The sequence below is a fragment of the Poecilia reticulata genome, linkage group LG16 (assembly GCF_000633615.1).
Source record: "Poecilia reticulata strain Guanapo linkage group LG16, Guppy_female_1.0+MT, whole genome shotgun sequence".
Lineage (NCBI taxonomy): Eukaryota > Metazoa > Chordata > Actinopteri > Cyprinodontiformes > Poeciliidae > Poecilia > Poecilia reticulata.
Window position 1 is genome coordinate 19,811,892 of NC_024346.1, and position 19,874 is coordinate 19,831,765.

General features: G+C 38.1%; 1 protein-coding gene across 4 annotated transcripts in view; it reads left to right on the forward strand.

The window, feature by feature from the left end:
- Positions 1 to 19,874, forward strand: part of ptprub (protein tyrosine phosphatase receptor type Ub) — a 228,644-nt gene that overhangs the window by 104,972 nt on the left and 103,798 nt on the right. For all 4 annotated transcript variants that reach the window (XM_008432338.2, XM_008432339.2, XM_008432340.2 and 1 more), the window contains exon 3: positions 12,290 to 12,561. In XM_008432338.2, the coding sequence (XP_008430560.1) occupies positions 12,290 to 12,561 (272 nt within the window). The remainder of the gene's footprint in view (positions 1 to 12,289; positions 12,562 to 19,874) is intronic.

Consider the following 19,874-nt stretch of genomic DNA (forward strand, 5'->3'; position numbering starts at 1 on the left):
ATATATAATATCTCAAAAGGGGGCTGGGTTCATCTTGTAAAATAAACCTTGCATGCCAAATATGGTTGTGACTGCCTGTTTTCCAGCAATACCAAGGGCTCTCACTACTTTCATAAGTTATCGTTGTTCTAGCCTCAAATCTGTCTTTGTTATCTTTGCAAACTGTTGGTGCGAGGAGGAGGAAGAGGATGGAAAACTTGACAGATGAGTTAACAATAACCTCTAACAGTGCCAGAGCTTGGCAAGCAATCAGTTATCTGTTCTGAAAGACAACAAAAAGGATTGTTCAAAAATACATTTCATTTTGCTCAACTCAGAAGAAGTTGTCAAGTTTCTCCACTAAAGCACTTAAGGAGTTTAAAAATCTCTGAACTAACATCAATCCCGACCGTCTGTCCGTCCCTTAATGGGTAGTTATAGCGCATAAAATAAATCTTACTTGCCAGAGATGGTTGTAATTGTCCATTTTTGTGAAATAATAGCGTCCACTGCTTTCATATTTTACCATTGTACTTGCTCTAAGTTCTCCATACCAGTTGTATTGGTGCGAGGAGGAGAAAGATGGAAAACTCGTTGAATAACTTAACAGTAACGTCCAGAGGTGCCGGGACTTGGCAAAGTATCAGCTGCCTGTTCGGAAAGGAAAGATCAAATTTTAAAAACAATTGATTTTGCACAGCTCAGGGAAAGCTGTGAAATTTCTCCATTAAAGCACATTAGGAGCATAAAACACCTCAAAAAAAGAACATTGGGCATCTACATATGAACAGAGACGCTGACGTTTTAATAAAGATAGGACACCCATAATGCTCTAATGCCGGCTGTTCAGAGGAAAGCGTTTTTTGTTTTTCAGCGTAAGGTCAGCCTCTGACTCCCAGTAGGAACACTGTCATTGTGTGTCATTGCTGTAAGTCGATTAAGTCTGTGTGATGCCTTATTATTGCTTTGTCCCCATATGAGAGCTTCCATTAAGAAGGAAGCATGTCTATTCTCTCCACGGGTTCCCTTTTATCAAAGTCTCCATCTATGTTGCTTACATGCCTCCGAGCTGCGTCCAATTATCTATAAGGTCAGGCAGGCAAGAAAACAAAAAAGAAAAAGAAAAAGGAAAACTAACAATCATTTAAACAAGAACTTTATTTGTCCTTTACTTTCAGCAGTGATGGGTATAAACACATTAACAGCTGCTGTTAATGAATCTCTCTGAGTGTACTGAAAGCTCTTATTGCTCTGTGAACAATTTCACAGCATAATGAGGTAATTTTTACATTTGTGAGACAGAGTGAGACCAAACATCGGGGAAATGACAACACTAATGTGCCTTTCAGGCTCACAGCCAGACCTCCATTCACCGCCCTGCTCAGCATTTTGTTTATTTATTTTATATTTGTGCAGAAGGATATTGTGGACAGTAGCAAATAAACACCCAGTTGTGAGTAGGGGGCTGGGGGGTAGGGGAGGGGGAGTCACCGGACCCTTGGAGATTGAGTCTCAAATCCCAGGCGACCTCCGGAGAGAGTGCATGGAGGAGGCGAGCGCTGAAAAGATGAGCATCAAGGCTGATGTACCGAGAGCGGGCCGGGGTTCAGACTAACAGTAATGGAATAGCAGACAGGACCAAGGACGCTTCTTAAACCCTAACACAGCTATTGATCCCATTATATTCAGACCTTTGGTCCTTCTTGTTTCTTGTGTATTTGAGATTACTTGGTCTCTGGCCTTGGGTGTCAGAGGAGCAAAGCTGTGCCGAGTAGCTTATGCTATACAAGGAGAAGCTTGTGGAGAAAAAAAAAAAAAAAAAAAAAAAAAAAAGTACACTTCTGTTTCTTTTAAAGTGTTAACTTTGATGGCAGACTCTATCGTGAATGTTCCACACGGAGATTGCAGATTTAGCATTGTGGTTTAGGATTCTTGTCCTTTTTCTATTGTACCGTTGTTGTTGTTACCCCACCAGTGTGGATAAGTATTGATCTGAGGTCTACCTTTGTGCTGAAGCAGAACTGTGTGTTCCAGAGCGTACTGCCAGAACTTCTGCTTTTATAGAGACACTCAAACTTGCAGATAATCAGTGAATTAGTGCTTTTGATGAGCTGCACCTGATTGTAGTGTACTGCTTTGATTTCTTTGGCAGCAGAAAGGGTGTTCTGTTCTTTTTGTTAACAGTGCTTCAACAATGCGACTGGACCTTTAATAAAAACATAATAACAGTTGTAGTGATCCAGCATTATGGCTCCCTTCAGCCCTGCTTCTGCCTTCAGCAACAGCCTGTACAGACCTTTGAAGGTCTCCTGCAACTGAGAGGTGGGTGAAGGCAGCTTCTGTCTCTTTTTCTCTCTGGGTTGCCATCTTTCAACATGAGACATATAGATTTTGGTTAATATTTTTACAACAAAGTTCACTAACAAACATAATATAGATGCAGGAATCACAGAGTCTCTGATTTTTTTTTTTAAATTTGACCAGCTAATACGCATTTCTCTCTAAGAGCGCTAATTAATAGCACTTAAAGTATTTATTTCCAGCCGATTATATGTCAATTACCTGCATAATAAGCACATGGAATCTCAAACCATGCAGGTTTTATTTTAAATAACAAAGGCAAAATAATTAGAAAATATACATCTTACACTGTTTTTTGGATTTTAAACTGGCTAATATCAAGGTTAGCAAGGTTAATTTCTTGTTGTATTCACTGGAGAATCCAGAGTCTTACTTTAAAAACACTCCCAACATTTCTAAATCTAGTGTTTTCCATAACTATCAGAAGTTGAAAGCTCAAAAGAATAAAACAGAGCAGCTTTACTGTACTGCATCCAACCTCCAAACAGGACCAGTCAAGCTAAAAAATGGTGGATTCTGGTCAACAAATAATTTCTTGATGCATGTCCAAGTGTGAATATTGCTTTGCCAAAGTGCTCTGCTCAGGTGTGACAGCTCGGAGTTCGAGACTTGATCCCTCAGTAACTGCTTCCTGTTGTGATCATTAGCAGGGAAAAGCCAGAATCTCTGAGTGTTTGACTGTGAGCTGAAAATTAGCTGATTCACCAGATGGTTTGTGTATCTTTAATCTCTAACAGTAGTTAGCCTGATTTCTGAACCCATCAATTAGCATGCTACTGACTTTCTGTCTTGCAACTCAGACATTGCCTTTGCAGTTGTGACGTGTTTGACTTTGAGTCTTCATCCCTCAGTGACAACTTCCACACTGAAGAATGTTGTGTTAGTGGAACCAGGCAACATGGTGGATTCACTGATCTGAAAAAAGTCTGACTTTTATACTTTCCGTCGGAAAAACTCTGCCATCTGTAATCTACCATCAGACATTACATCTCTGACCTTTCTCTGTTTGTTACTAACATAAGCCTCATAAGTAATGTGTAATGTTCATCTGAAATGTTATTTATGTATGGTCAAGATATTATTAGCGTCATTTCATTATGTTCTGATGCATCAAACCTTAAACCTGAGGCAGGGTGCTGTTATACTTCACTATAACCATATGTACAACCTTTAAAAGTCACAACTGGAGCACTTTTTATGCTAACAGCTTTGCATCTTTTTTTTTTTTTTTTGCCCCTTCCTTATTTTTTGACCCCACCTATTGTAATGCATCAGGCGTGCACATCTCCACCTTCTACTTATCACCTTCATCTGCTGTGGCCTGCCACAGATAGTGTCCCCTACAAACTGTGACCAGGTTGTTGTCCAGCAGCTCTCCATATGAATTATGATGCACTGGACCAGTCCTAATCTTGTTATGGAGGTTCTTTTGCCCTTGGCTGGAGCATCAATGGATAGATGAAACTTTATCAGATTTTATGGTGCTTTGGTGTGCAATTCATAAAAGGTGCTGGACTGTGCTTGTGGGTATGGAGTTGGGGGATATGAGGGAGGCATGTTTGCTAGAACTACACAGTGCTGTTTCATCTGTTTTTGTTTTTTTTTTGCTGGTTAATAAAAAATAAAACATGGAAAAAAAAGCCAAGAAGAGAATGAAACAAACCACAAAATTAAGAATAGTTTAAAAAAAAATACTCAATTTTGGGCATTTAAAAGAGAATGACAATTAAGGATATCAACACAAAAACTTTAATTTCAAAGATTTCTTAGTTCTGTTTTTATTTTATTTTCTGATTCACTCCTCCGGTCCCCTGCCAGCTCATTAGGGTGAGCTCAAGGTCTCTTGTCCAAGTTCTCAAACTATCTCAGTTGGCAGCTTTTGATACTGTCAGGTTGCAGGAGCTCCTCTCAAACTGTTCCTCCTCTTTCTGAGGGCGATTTTAGGTTACTTTCAGAAGGAACTCTTTTTTTTTTTTTGCTGTACTGTATATTTGTGCCCTAAAATTTCCCCCCAATAACCCTGCATGAATAAGCATGAATGGATGGATGAATGGATAAGAGTTTGTTCATATTTTGGACTATCTGCTCCATTAGAAACTGACCCATCTTCTCCCTCCTGATGTTTGTTGACATATCAGGTTGACAAATCTACAACTTGCTTAGCTCACTTCGTTATGAAATATATAAATATGTTACTCTTCTTACTCTGTAAGAATTATTCGCTGTAAATTTGCAAATACGGAGGGCCACAAAGCAGCAGCGACAGACTGCTGCTATCCTTCGTCATCTTCTTTTATCGTCAAAAGGTTTACAAAAAATTTACAAGTTTGGTTTTTTGGCCTACTATCTGTTTTTTGATGAGTTTCACAGGAGATGCTGTGCACACACGTGTTGGAGTGGGATGCACTCGGAGTGAGATGCATTCTGAACAGCATAACGTCATGTGTAACAACTCAATACATAACATACTAAATCCCAAAAGACTTGTCCCAAAGTAATGAAACTGAATACATCACATACCTGGCTGAAACAGAGGAAATTACTTATGATTACGGAGGAAAATGATGTCAAAAGTTTTCTTCTAAAGGCAGCAATGTACCTGCTAATTAGGTCAAAGACACTGAAGGTTGCAATATGAATATGCAAACAAGGAATTCCTATTATACCACTCTCTTTCTTCACCAATAAAAATCCTTTATCTCCAGATTTTTTTTTGTGGAGTTGTTAATGAGTTTTCCAAATTCAAGGTAAAGCTAAATTAACTGACCTTCAGGTTAATATTTAGTCATTTATCTGTAAAAACACCTTCTTCCCATGCCGGGCCTCTTCGTAAGTGATCCCCTGACCAAAAGTTGCTCTTTATTTTTCCATTTTATCAGCAGTTTCTGTTTGTCCCAAGGTGTCCATTAGTGACAAGAAGCTGAATGATTTTTTCCCCCTCATCTCTTGTCATAAGTGCCCTTTCACAGGGTTCGGCAATTATGTTGCAGTTCTATAGACACCCTAGAGAAAGTCGAACAGAATATAAACAATGTGCCTATGCTTAAAGGCCTTTCTTCACATCACCACTGGCAGAAATGTGTGGGCCTGAAATTAGCATATTAATGTGGATAAAGGCCCTCTTTCCCTCCATAAACATGCTTAGATTACAATAGTGTTTGTTGGATAAAGGTTTCTTTTCTGTTGTATAATCACCAAATGTTTGATTGCGAATGTTGATGTTGGTGAGAAGATAATGACAAATGCTGGGCAATAAATCACTTAAAATAAAGAAGAAATTAACCTAAATGTTATCTTTCAAAAATGCTTGGCTCCCTTGAACTGTTTTATGTTTTGTCACATTAAAAACACATATTTGAAATAACTTTACAGCCTAAACCCACACAGAAAAGTGCACAATTGTCAAGTCGAAGGAAACTGATAAAAATGCAAGTGGTACACGCCAGTGTACTCAGTCCCCTTGTGTCAGCACTTTATAAACCCACCCTTTTTTGTAATTACAGTCTTTTGGTGTATGTCTTTATAAGATTTGCAGATCGGAGACTGAAATAGAGACAGGAATTTAATTGTAGCTGTACAATCACTTGGGACATGGTCACTGCACTTAGGTGATCTTCCTCAGCACCAGCTGGCTGAACTTCTGTTGAATTAGGTCAGTCACATTAAATCCATGCAATATTATGTGTTAAATAATTGTATTTAATTGTCATTATTTCATAAAAATCTGTTTCGCATTTGCATCTTTTTTTTTGGTCAAAGAAGGACTGTTATGTTGATTACTTTTTATTGGCAGGGTATAAGAATAGAAAGTTGTGTGTGTGAAAATATTGAAGTGAATAGTCCCTTTGGTACGTGGTTTTAAAGTGTACCAGAGAACAGGATAAATGAAAGTACAAGCAAACACATAAAATAAAGTATTATGAATTTCCCATCGATTCCAACATTAAAAAAAAACAACAAAAAAACAAATCTACCTCAATTAAGAAAAAAAAATGAAAATCTTGGCACAATTTTTTTAATGCCACTTTTAAAAAATGTAGCTCCATTTATTTATTTATTTTTTTGCTAATGTTTGTTGTTTATATTGATCTGAGAAAGATGGAATATCCTCTGGTACAGCATCTTTATACAATCCTAGCCTGCTCCCACAACACAGAGGTGTAGACTATGCACCTTAAGTACTTTAAAGTTATTAAAATCAATTCAATGTGCTGAATAACCTTGACATTTTAACTCTGCCATTCGCCGCAACAATCTGATTCCATGCTATTCTCAAGATGTCTTTTTAGTTACTTGTACAAGCCACCATTAGTTTTTATTTTCCAACAAGCAATACTGCAAAGCAGAAACTGATGGAATGTTGTTTAGCCTTGATGAACTAATTACAGTTACTGTAGTAGCATATATGCATAGTATTAATGTTCATTGTTGTGCAATAATCTTTAAAGTCTCCCATGTTTGCCATGTTTTCCACAGATTTAGCTAATTGATTATAGATTGTGGTGTTCATTTTGAAGACATAAATGCTTTCTGTGATAACATGAATGCAGCTGCAGTGCCTTCCGTAATGATTTAGCTAATTAGTTGTATGATAAAAGTGCTTCACTGAAGCTGACGGAAAACAACATGTTTGGAAGTAAGGTGACCTCAGAGACGACGAGGTCAAGCAGTCAGAAACACACAAACAAAACATTGATGGGACTCGAGTTTGATCAAATCAGGACTTCCCTGTTATTTGGGGTACAATACCTAAAGATTTATTCTCCTTTTATTATATAAATAAATGAAACACAAGTGTAGTCTTTATGTATTTCTTCTTTTAGATGCCTATGTCCGTGCCAATCAGATACAAGAAATGATATCAATTCAATGTATTCGGAATATAAACGCACACCACGGAAGAACAATTTCTGCAGGAATACCAACCAATTGTCTTGGCAAACAACACACGACTCCAACAAACAGACAGTAGAAGACACAGTGACGGTCTTTCAGGTTGTTCTTACATTGGATGTCAATGTAGCCCAAAGCAAGTCAGCAAAACTGCAGACATCATCACTCAGAAATTACACGGACTGAAATTAACTGTGAAAAAGAAAAACGCTTAACATTGTCTGAGAAAAGGCAATAGTGATATGTGACTGATAACTAACATTAATGAGCATGTCATGATTATATATATATATATATATATATATATATATATTTTTTTTTTTTTTTTTTTTTAATGAGAGCTACTTGCTACTTTTCATTTAGGATGACTTGTTGAGTTTTGGGGTATTTTTGGTGCAAGTTTGTATTTGTATACCTTTAATATTTATGCGTGTGTGGGATCTTTGTGTTTTTTTTTCTTTTCACCAGGTCAACAATTAATGTAAATAAAAAAAATGCTCTGTCAGTAAAGACGTTCACATTTACCTTCCGCTTATAAATGTAACTGATCGGACAAATAAAATACGAAGAAACAATACATTTTTTCCACAGCACACTTAAAAAAATGTAAACTTAAAATCTCTTGTGGTTGGAAGCAACTTGGTATATTACTGCCACCTAGTGGTAGTTATTATGAGCACATTGCTAGCAAGTGCTGGTGGGAAAAAAACGCCAGCTTGCGTTATAAATGAATAATTAAATATTTTTCTTTTAATATAATTTTTCATATGTGAATACTCATCACTCCAGAGAAAGTTACGTATCTAGTCATCTGCTTGGTGTCGCTGCATGATGTGGATTCTCTGTTCAACTTATGGAAAATTAAATGAACCACATGGAATTAAATGCAATTTAACATTGACAGGTCAAAGTACATCATGATAGGATTTTATTGATGCTGTCAATCAAAAATAACAGTAAAAAGTCTTGGGCAAGCTTTGCTCTGACCTTACTTTTTGCTAAGTACTGTTATTTCTAGGTTAAACTAAAATTCTTGTGAATTAATTTTTCACAATTCTTAGTTTTGGGAAATCGATTTACCTTCATCATCAAGCATTCTCATATTCAGACGTTGTTGAAACTATGCGTGGGTCTGTATTAGCTTCCTACAGCATAATAACCCTGCGTTAACATTTTACCTCAGTTTCACAGCATTGCAGTATTTACACAGACTCTGATAAAGTATTTGATGCGTATACCATGGGTGGCTTCATTTCAGACAGACAAGCAATCATTATTAATATTGCTTCTGAAATCATATAGATCAATAATAAAACTTCAATGTTCTCTGCAACATATATTTCTCTTGATAAGTAGAGTTTATTAAAATAAAAATCAAATAAAGGGTTGGGCTGCATAATATCAGGAAAACAAAGGACGACACTGTTGCTGAATGTTACGAAAATGCTGTTAAAGGTGATCGTGACTCCTCTTTCTTTTCCTTCATCATAGTCTTTGAGTTTTGCATCTCACCAACTAAAAATACACATCAGGTGTTGGATATGAGGGCAGTGAAAGTTTGTAGTATATTACTGGCTTTATGTATGCATGCACGGCACTTAAAATACATCCTTTCAAACTCTGCATCCAATCAAAAGGAGGCCGTTTGATTGTGATATTGTGATGATGACTGCAATTTCCTTTATTGGTTGTGTAGTGCTCATAGCCAGTGGCAGATTTTCATGTGGGTTGTCTGGGTAGTTGCCCAGATTAGCATTAGCATTAGCATTAGCAGAAAAGGAAATTATTGTAAAAATTAAAACTTTTCTGTCATTTATGCCTCAAAAAATGTTTGTGAAGGCCTTTATAGATGTGCAGTACAGGAAGTATCCCCTGTTGCAAATACGTAGGTCACATTTGCTGGTGGGGTTGCATTGCATTATTTCCCCCCCAATAATTTCACATTGTTTCTTACATTTTAATTGTTTGGAGGTTGTTTCATGCAGGAGCTGCCCACACTGACAGCACACGATGGTATACAATTTTGTGACACTTGAAATCTAAGGTGATGTTGTCTGGTATTTCCTTAGGTTCTTCGCTCAGGTTTTAGCTCACTAACTCTACTCTTAAAAGAATTACCTTTATTATGTAACTGAGTTTCCACCCCACGGTTGCTTACAACACAGAAAATATTTTCAAAAGGATTATTCTTGTCAGGCAAAAAAGCATAGGAGTCTTCTTTCAGCCAGCTGATCTGCAGTGTGACACAACAGTGGGAGGGGAAACAGTACATCAGTCTCTGCTTCACACAGCTGGAAAAAAAACCAAAACACTTTAGTCGCTGTGAGACTTTCTCCGGCGTCTCATTAAAAGAGTTTTGAACCATAAGATTGCTTGCCTAAATTATTAGCATTTTTAAATCTTTTTTTTTTCAAATCTGTGTATATCTTAACACCAGTTTTTAGACAATGCAGAGAAGAACTTGGCTTTTAGGTTTTGAGAGTTGAAAGACAACTGAATCACTGATTTGTGTGTTATTACATGATGACCTGGTTCACCGAAGATGCAGGAATACTAAATAAATGCTTACACTAAGACATATTTAGTGCTTTGGACCCAAACTGCAACAGGACAGATGCAGGCGCATGATAAACACTGTAATGTAAATGTATTGATGAAACTGATGGACTTACAGAACACAAGGGAAAACGAACCGGAATCAGGATGACATATGAATATACCAGATTCTTTCTGAATTCACTCACTGAATCGAGTCTAGCAGTGAATGAATTAAATTAAGGAGCTGAAATACCTCGGGGAGGTGACAGTGGTATGCAAACCAGGAGAGAACAATCTAAGAATGCAGAGGAGCTGGGAAAGAATCATAGCAGGGCACTGAGAGGAAGTAAACTAATGGGGGCATGAGAAACCGAATATAAACAGAGAATCCAATTAAGCCAAAGCTAAGGAGTAATGCCAATCCAATAGTTTAAACCAAAATGTGCAAAACGAGAGAGAAGAAAAAACTAAGAAGCTCAGCAAAAATGAACTAATATGGAGAGACACTAGTCACACTCAAATGACCAAAACACAAAGATCTTGACACTCAGCCCCTTTCATGACCCCCTTCAAGGACTCGAGTATGGAGGAGAGGAGACAGGTTGTGAACAATCAAATTAAGGAGGATGAATTAAGAAGTGCTCAGGTCAAGCCAGGACACACATCAGAAGATGCTGTTGACAGTAATGCTTTGAAGCAAATGTCACAGTTAAGCTTTAGCCCTTTCCAAATACTATTTCTGGTACTTTTTTGGTTACTTTTTTGTTACAGTCAGTAGCTAAAAAAATCTTAACCTCTTCGTGGAAAACATGAAGCTACAAAATGAAACAGATGATCCTTTTTGTGCTTATACAGGTAATTGGTATTCTTTGGGTGTCCGGGTCGAACCGGGTCAGATCTCTTGTTGGCGCCGGACAGTTCTGCACTCATTACTCACTGTACTTCTGCTGAAATTGTTCGCACAGCGTGCGAAACGCATTTAGGAGTTTTAGCAGGAGCTCTTCTGCCTGGAAAGCTTCCCAATTTCTGTGTGTAGACCGTGTGGGCTGCGAAGACGAAAACGCGGTTTTGATATGTCACCATTCGCATGCTGTTGCATTTAAGTGGAGAATAAATGTCTTTAGGACACCTGGCGCCGACGCCGTGACTGTCTGCGCCTCCCAGGCTCGTTTCTGACTGAGAACAGAAAGACCTTGGAGTACAAAGACAACAGACTTGATTATGTGAGTACACAGGAAGGTCTCCAAACATTGTCGTGCTAATCACGTTAGTGGGCACAGACTCGAGGCAGGACAGATGCTTGGCAAAGGGCAATAGGGTTATGTTGTCCTGATTAAGAGCGGGGGAGGGGGGCCTGTGAGGGAGGGAAGGAGGAGGCGGCTGTGAATCTCGTCTCCTACCTCGGCGTCACCTTGCGAAGGTAAACCCGACCGCCACTTCCTTCTCCGTGCTCAGTCTGTCACTTTTTCCACGTCTCTCACACAGTGTCTGTATTCAGGAGCTAGCGCCTTAGTCAGAGTGCATTTTCGTCCCCCCTCCGTTTCGCTGCCCGCATTCATTTCCCTTCTTGTCAACCACCCACACAGCAATGAGTTGTCAGATGATAGTTTCAAATTTTCTTCTTGCTGCTTAAAGTTGTTAAAAACAAATTTGCTCGTTTCTGACATGTTTGCTTTGGTTTGCAGGAGGAAAATAATAAAAAAAAAACCTCCAGGGCGGCTCATTTGCAAACCTCTTTCAGTAATGTGTAAGTTAAAGAACAGCTGAGCAAATATTTGGAACAGAAATGCTCACATAATGAACCCTCTATAGCCAAACTGTTCTAGTTATTTCACATTAATAAAGTGCACATGTCGGAATCTTAAGGTAACGTTGTAAAACCCCACAGACGAACATACCATCTGTACACGAGTTTTTTTTTTTTTCTGCTGTAGGAAACTGAGACATTAGAGATAAGACAAGAGCATTTCTGGCTGCTGTCATTTTTCATTTTAAAATAATTCAACACTGAAGGCATTTTATTGACGTTTTGACTTTTTTTTTTTTTTTACATCAAGTTCCAACCACAGAAGCTTGGAGAGGATTTCCATATTTTCCAGGAGATTTGCAGGAAAATATAATGATTTGTAACTAAGATGATAAGAAGACTATCTGTTTAACTTATACAAAACCAATATGCCAAGTTTCACAAAGTTACTCTGCAAAACTAACTTTAATGTATTTTAAAAGTATGCATGGCTTTAAATCCCCCTTTTGTATCCTCTAATAAAGTAAAGTGTAGCCAACTGCCTTTATAGGTTTTTTTAATTAGTAAATATAATCATTTAGTAGTTATGGTTGCAAAATCTCAAAACGTATCAAAGTTCAAAGTATCTGTATGCTTTCCAAGGTAGAAGAAAAGAGTCAAAAACTTTGTCAATGGATCGCTTTGACACCCATAGTGACGTTTCGACTCCTATTTGTGATTCACGTTAAGTTTTCTGTTCTTTTCTTTTTTTTTTTTTTTTTCCCTTTTTAGGCTCCTACATGTTGGTGAACTCTTCCCAGCATGCTGCGGGTCATCGTGCTCAGCTGCTGCTGCAGACGCTGAGCGAAAACGACACACATTGTGTCCAGTTCAGCTACTTCCTGTACAGCCGTGACGGCCACAGTCCCGGGGCCTTGCGAGTGTACGTGCGGGTGAACGGCGGCCCACTTGGGAGTCCGGTGTGGAACACCTCGGGGTCTCACGGCAAACAGTGGCACCAGGTCGAGTTGGCAGTCAGCACCTTCTGGCCGAGTGAATACCAGGTATGAAGCTTGTTGCGCTTTCATTGATGAACTACCGGACACTTCTCTGAGTTTAACACTGGTCAGACTCTCAGTACATGTCATGTACTGAAGATATGCAGACCCCATGAGCAGAACGATGTAGAGCTGGAAAATGTAAGACTCTGTTGATCACTTCTTATTTTAGCCTCAAGGTGAATCTTGTGGTACTTACTTGCATTTGCAATTCAATTAGCACTGATTCCCCCTGCGAATGCAGTCATTGTTAACGTTTGAGGTCCCTAACCAGATGTGACATGGGAATCTCTGGTTGAGATTACGCCCGGCCGCATCAACCCAGCTGCTTGGTATGTCGTCACGTTCAGTTCTCAGAGCCACACTGTCATCGTCTGTGGGTGTCTAATGTGGCAGTGGATGGCTTAGGCAGGTGAGTGTGAGGGTTATCCATTTATTAATCCAATTTCTTCTTTCTGCAAACTCTGCTAAGCTGTCAGAAAGCTATTAGGTTGAGTAGCACGCATTTTATCAAGAACTGTCAATCCCCCAGACTTAATTAAATTCTTTTCAGCCTTGTATGTTGTGACCTTGACTATGTAAATAATAGCCCTTAGCACTGTATAAACCTTGGGGTAGGAGCATTTGGAGGCTTTTCAGCCAGCATCATCCGATCTTAAGTTAAGTGCAGTAAACAGCACAGGACTTGACTCTCCCTTAAGGATGTCTAAGTCTTAATAGGAAAAAAAACTTTTCGTGGACTCGTAACATGTTAATTTAAATTAAAATATTTATGCAGGTTTTAATGCATTAAAAGTTTAACTCAATTAATTTCATTGTATTTTTTTTTTACATTCAAAGATTCTGGCTAGAACCTATTAACATGTTTCTGGTATGCCCGTAATTTTGATGCAGAAGTGACATCTGCAAACAACAGCGATGCATAACAAACCCGTTTCTAATGGAGATTTTTGTTTCATAAAAACAATTTGACCCATTTCGGCCGCTTGTAATACAAGCTTGTAATACAAGCGGCCTGCGGAGCCCAGCCTCCGCAGGGTGGCTGGGCTCTCCCTTAGAGATAGGGTGAGAAGCTCGGTCATCCGGGAGGGACTCAGAGTAGAGCCGCTGCTCCTCCACGTCGAGAGGACCCAGTTGAGGTGGCTCGGGCATCTGGTAAGGATGCCTCCTGGACGCCTCCCTGGTGAGGTGTTCCGGGCACGTCCCACCGGGAGGAGGCCTCGGGGAAGACCCAGGACACGCTGGAGGGATTACGTCTCTCGGCTGGCCTGGGAACGCCTTGGGATTCCCCCGGAGGAGCTGGAAGAAGTGGCTGGGCAGAGGGAAGTCTGGGCCTCCCTTCTGAAGCTGCTGCCCCCGCGACCCGACCCCGGATAAGCGGAAGAAAATGGATGGATGGATGGATGGAAAAACAATTTGATAGGATGCTGGACAAGGCTGTTGTTGTGTGCAAGTTGTGCAAAAAGGAGTTGGCTAATCGCCGAAGCTATTCAAGCCTAAAAAGACATCTCAGTGCAACACAGACATTCTCAATGCTAATGTCAGCATCCATAACCCATATTTCTAAAAAATAATTTTATTTAAAGAAGTTCCATGAATAATCAGGGGATCCTGGAAAAACTTGAAAGTTGAATGGATGTAATAGAGCTTAGCTCCAGTCCTTTGGTTAAATAACCAACATAACAGATTAAAAACAATGTATTTGTTGTTGAACTCATTTATGTATTTATTAAATAATTTAGCAGCAAAAAGATTGTGATTTGTTGCTTATATTTTTAATTTGCGATTAATTAATTACGAACCCTGTAATTAACTCGATTAAATATTTTTGAGTCTCACCATTAAGCAGCATTATATTTAGAGCATCTTGCCTCTGTCTAATTGTAACAAGTCTTGGTGACACTGGTAAGTTTTATACAGCACTCTCCACACATGTGGTAACAATGTGTAAAAAAAAAAAAAAAAAGCTTGAAACAATTACTTTTTGCAGCAGCAGCATAAACACACACTGAAAAAACTTAGAAAAATCTAGACTTCAGTTTGAATACACCTTTTCACTGAAGCAAAGATCTCACATTACCAAACAATTTTCACAAAATCACCAGTGGCACAAATACTCTAACAATTCTACAATTATTTATTTCAGTAAAGCATTCAATATTTGTATCAAAATGTACAGGAACTGTTCATTAGCAGTCCATTAGTTCATATCTCACTTGGACATAAACTCTGAGGTGTTTTTTTTAGCCAGTTTTCAAAACGGTGGGAGACTAGAGAATGTGACAGGCAGGAGATTGATACAAAAAAAAATTCTTCTCTGGTATTCTTCTCCATTCTAAAAGTTTATAAAGCAATGATTATAAAACTTAAAACAACTGCAACTTTGAAAAGAAGGCTTTACGAAGAACAGTGTTATGTTAGAGTACTGCAGCAGAGATCAGCATGTTGGGGTCAACAAGCTGTCATAGGAACCTTTAGGGCCTATCTACATACCAACCAGTTGTTTAGGAGGCAATTCAGGAAAAAGTCTTTTCTGTACAGTCAGAAATGTAAACATACAGATTTTTGCTAAGTGTGATGAAACTGTGCTTTACAGAGATAAGACTAAGATGTAGCATTTTGGCAACAAATACTCCTGAAGAGCTTGTTGTGAAGCTAAACACATTACGCCCACTGTGGAGTATGGTCAAAGATCTGTGATGCTATTGGCCTTTTGCTGTTTCAAAGACCGCTGGTATGACCTGAAGATAAGGGAGCATATGAACGGCTGGACGATCTACTGAGACAAAGTGGAATGACATCTGAATCCCTTTTGCTTTCTTCTAAGCAAAAGGGATTTGTGGAAAAGTATTAATTGCAGGAATTATGTTAAAATTAACAGGGAAGTTATTCATTAATCTGTCCATATTAGTTGCTAAAAAATTGCAAATAAGTTGAAGGGCATGGCATGCTGGAAATACATTTGCATCAACAAACACTTGGTTGTTTGTGATGTTCTGAGGGATAAAAATGGGCTGAGGGATAATGTAATAATCATAACTCATTTTAATAGCATATTGATAAAACATCCAAAAACATGTTACCCTCTAGATGAAACTCCTCATTGGACACCCTGTGGAGCATTTTGCAAAACAAAGAAGAAAACTAAAAGATAAAAAGATAAAGCAAACAAGAATTTCACACTTCCAACGAACTGCCAATGAAACATGATGTAAGGTTGTTGGCAGAGATAAACATGTAGGGGCAGGTTAACTGTACTCTGACACTATGATGTAACATCACCTTTCCCGTGTGTTTACTTCCCTGAACCTTCCCCAGCTTTTCCAACCAAACAGGTATACTTATCAAACAATGTCATCTGATGGAGCGCTGAGAAAAAAGTTCAGCTCAAAAAATCTTACTGAAACAGAATCCTGTAAGTTATTGGCTGCATAATGTTGCTGTGGACTGGTTTGGCCTCTCTGACTGACACGGAGAGTTATTATATATGACTAATATATTATTATTACTGACGTATTTTTGGCTGCATTTTACAGTTACAGTTACAGTTTCTGGAGGTAGAGATGGTTTGAACTCCTGATTTAGCTATCAGGAAAGGATTATTTGACAAGAAAAAGAAAAGTTGATTGGAGCATTAACTTGTTTTGATGTTAGTAATTTATTTTCCCCCACTTTGTTTTTCACTTAATATTCCTATTTTGGTTTATGAAATGTTAACTGAAATTGATACAAGGCAAATTCAGATAATATAAATAGATAAAATTTACACACTTTGTTTGAAAGCTGAACTATGAATTTATATAAAAACAAACAAACAGAAATGTAGAAACGTATGACGTCTATATAAATCACAAAAGCAACAATTATTTTTATTCCTGCTATATAAAACAGGCCTATATTTATTATTTTGATACATTGGGCTTTAATATAAAATTATTATTAGTCTCCACAAAATGTGACTCTTGTTGCAGATCAATGCAACTTTTTGCAATATTATCTTCCTCAAGATCCAGCCCATATGTAGCTGTTTTTCAGACTTAACTTGTTACTTTTCACCAAACGTTTAATTTTTTTGTGTCAAGGCAGCTGACCAGCAGTGTGCAGAAATGAGTTGGGAAGGCACAGCACTGCGTTGCTTTATGCTCCATGCAGCCAGAGGTACTGATAGTTTCGATGACATGAAACTAAACCTGTGTATGACCAAACTTAAATGTCCTAGCACAGGTAACGAAAAAAATGCCTTTTTGAGGCAGTGAAAATGTTTGGAATGTGTTTACTTATTGCATTGTGTTTTAAAGTTTGTTATGGGAAATGGTATGTCATGTAAAATCATCCTAAATATAATCAGAAGCTAAATCTGTTGAGTAAATGTGAAGGAAAATCAAGTGTAATGATAAACCAGATGATGAGATGCTCTCTGCCAGGTTCTTTCTTTTTTTTTTTTGTATTTTAGTGCAAACCATTATTTTTACAGTTCCCTTAATAGATATATTAAACATGAGTTACATTTATGCTGAACATTGAACGACGAAAGCTGAAAATGGTTGCTTGTCTCCCCAGAGTGATTCTCTGCTGTGTGTGATCTCTCTAAAAAGCGACTCGCTGATTCTCATTACGCACTACTTCTCTCTGTCTTAACACTGAAGCAGATTTGTCATAAATACAACAAAAATACTTCTTAAATGCAGTTTCTTTTCTTCTTCAGTCCTCTTGTGTTTGAAAATGGCTTTTAAACACATTTGTTTCCTTTATCATTTCTTTCATGTTCTCTGTGAATTTATGTATCTGAAAGCGTCACAGTTAATGGTTAGGGCTGACAAAGTGGTTTACAACAATGTTCACTGGGCTTGAACCTTTCAAATTTTGTCATGTCACAACATGTCCAGCTACGGTTTGTGACAAACCTTCACTCTTTGTTTGTCCTCATAATGCTTTCCCTTCACTAATGCACTAGATACATTTCTTAGGCCTTTACAGAACAGCTCTACTTATACTGTATTCAGTATAAGTGACTTCTTTAGAGACTTTATTTCCTAGATGACCAATCGGGGGTATCAGAGTAAAAGAGGTAGCATGCCAATGCTTTCCAAACTTTTCAGAGATTTTATTTACAGAAATGTTTATGCAATGCAACAGAACCCCAATAAAATACAGTGGGGTTTATTTTTATTTATTGTAAACATAAAAATAGTTCAAGAGGAATGAATAGTTTGGTGCTTTAAGTGAGTCAGAATGATGCAGTGACATCCAATGAGATGCAGCTCAGAGTAGAAGGAGGGTTAAAATGAGGAGGAGGAGGAGGAGGAGGAGGAGGAAACAAACTGAACAGGAGAAGACGACTACCCAATAAATGAGTATTGACTGTACAACCTTTTAATAGAGCAGCTTAAAAGACAAATAGCCTGGCTTTTATCTCATGTTGAGGAAAACATACTGCTCAAATTGATTGGATTAAATTTGCTAATATTGGGGATTTGATTACAAAGAATTGGCAGCGTTAGAGCAAATGCATCCTAATGTGCCGCGAAGAATTAAAGCTGTAGATTTGATTTATTTATTTTTTTCTTTCTCCCTCCACTTCTCTTACGTGTCACGTTCGCTCGGTTGACCTCATACTGCTTTTGAGCACAAAAGGGAGCAAAACAATCTGCCCCCTCAAAAGGCACGGATGCCGTGGCTTACATTGCTAATCCCTCAGCAGTCAAAAGACCTCATCACTGTGGAATGACAGTGAGTTTCATCTTGCAACACGCCACTGCTCTCCTTTTACACAGACAAAACAGATGAAAGAGAATGAGGATGTTAAAGGCTGGGTGTTTTCTTTAGCGCCGGCCATCCCCTCGCGTTAGCAGGAGAACGAAACGGAGTCAAAACATCAAAAGGACAACAGACATCTTAAAGCCCGCTTTGCTCCACAATTCCTTCAAAGAGTTTATTGTAACTTCAAATACTGATTGAATTATTTGAGCCAGCACGCACCTCAATCTTTTGCACGTTACAGGCTCCGATGTATTTTATTCAGATACTTTGGGATAGTTTAACATATAAAATAATACGCACATCCACTGGAGTGGCTGCTGGATAAAAAATACATCAGACGATTAAAACGTATAAGATCTTCACGACAAATACAGCTGCTCTAACAAAACACTCGAACCTTTGAATAGAAATGTAATCTGATTCAACAGCCTGTTTGTTTCTTAAAAATGTGTAAATGACAACATATTTTTCTATTTAAAACAATAAAAATGAATGTAATGTTTATACCTCTCCCTCGCAATACCACCAAGACAGACACAGTGATCAAAATCAATGTAATTTCCAACACAATGGAGGTTTTAATCCCAGGTCTTCTCATTTCTAGAAAGATTTTATGGTGAAATAATGATAAGCGTAGTATTTATGGAGAAAAAAAAGTCCTGTTTGACATGATTCAGATGATTAACATTTGACTCTTGACTGTTCGTAATTTATATATATAACTTCTCTATCCTAAATCACTCTGGAGGCCATGGGGGCATGTTATTTAACAAACACACAGTTAATCATAACTAAAAGGAAAATTAAACTTTGCTTTCATATTTTAAAATCTAAAAAGTGTTGTGTGGTTTTCTAATCAGTTCTCTTTTCTTTTATACACCCAAACTAAATCCAGATCAGAAACTTGCCATCATCAGTCACTTAACGGCGCGCTGTTGGCAGGACAACCACACCGACCGAGGAGCAGCAGGAACAAAGCCACTGCCAAAAAACACCCAGTTCTTCTTATTTCCACCGGGGTAAAATAACTCTAGAAGAACAAACATCCCTTAACAAAGTCGGTCTTTTAATCAAAGTTTTTTTGCCTGTGTGTTAGTCTCAGGGTGTGTTACTGCACACAGATTCCTGCCTGCAGCACCTGGATACAAAATGTCAGTGTAGCCGTTTGCACTGCAGAGATACGAACGGAAGTGATGCTCGCAGAGTCTTGTTTTAAGATTTTTGTTTTAATGAAATACTGTTTACGGCGTTCACAGTCGCTGTTTATGTCTCCAAAATGTCATTGTGAAATGTAATTAAAAAGAGTCGGCAAAATGCTCTGATAATCACCAAAACTAAGAGGATTAGATGCTGAAAATAAATCAGAAATATCATCCAAATCTGATTCGTTCACCCACCTGCTGGTTTGAAAAACTATCTACCTGATTACTTTCAGCATGGGTGCTTTGAGATGTTATCACTTAAAAACAGGACTTTGCAGATTTTTGTTTTTTCATACAATATACCTCGCTGTTATTTGAAATAATTCTTTCTCTTTTAATAATAAGCTTAATTAAGCT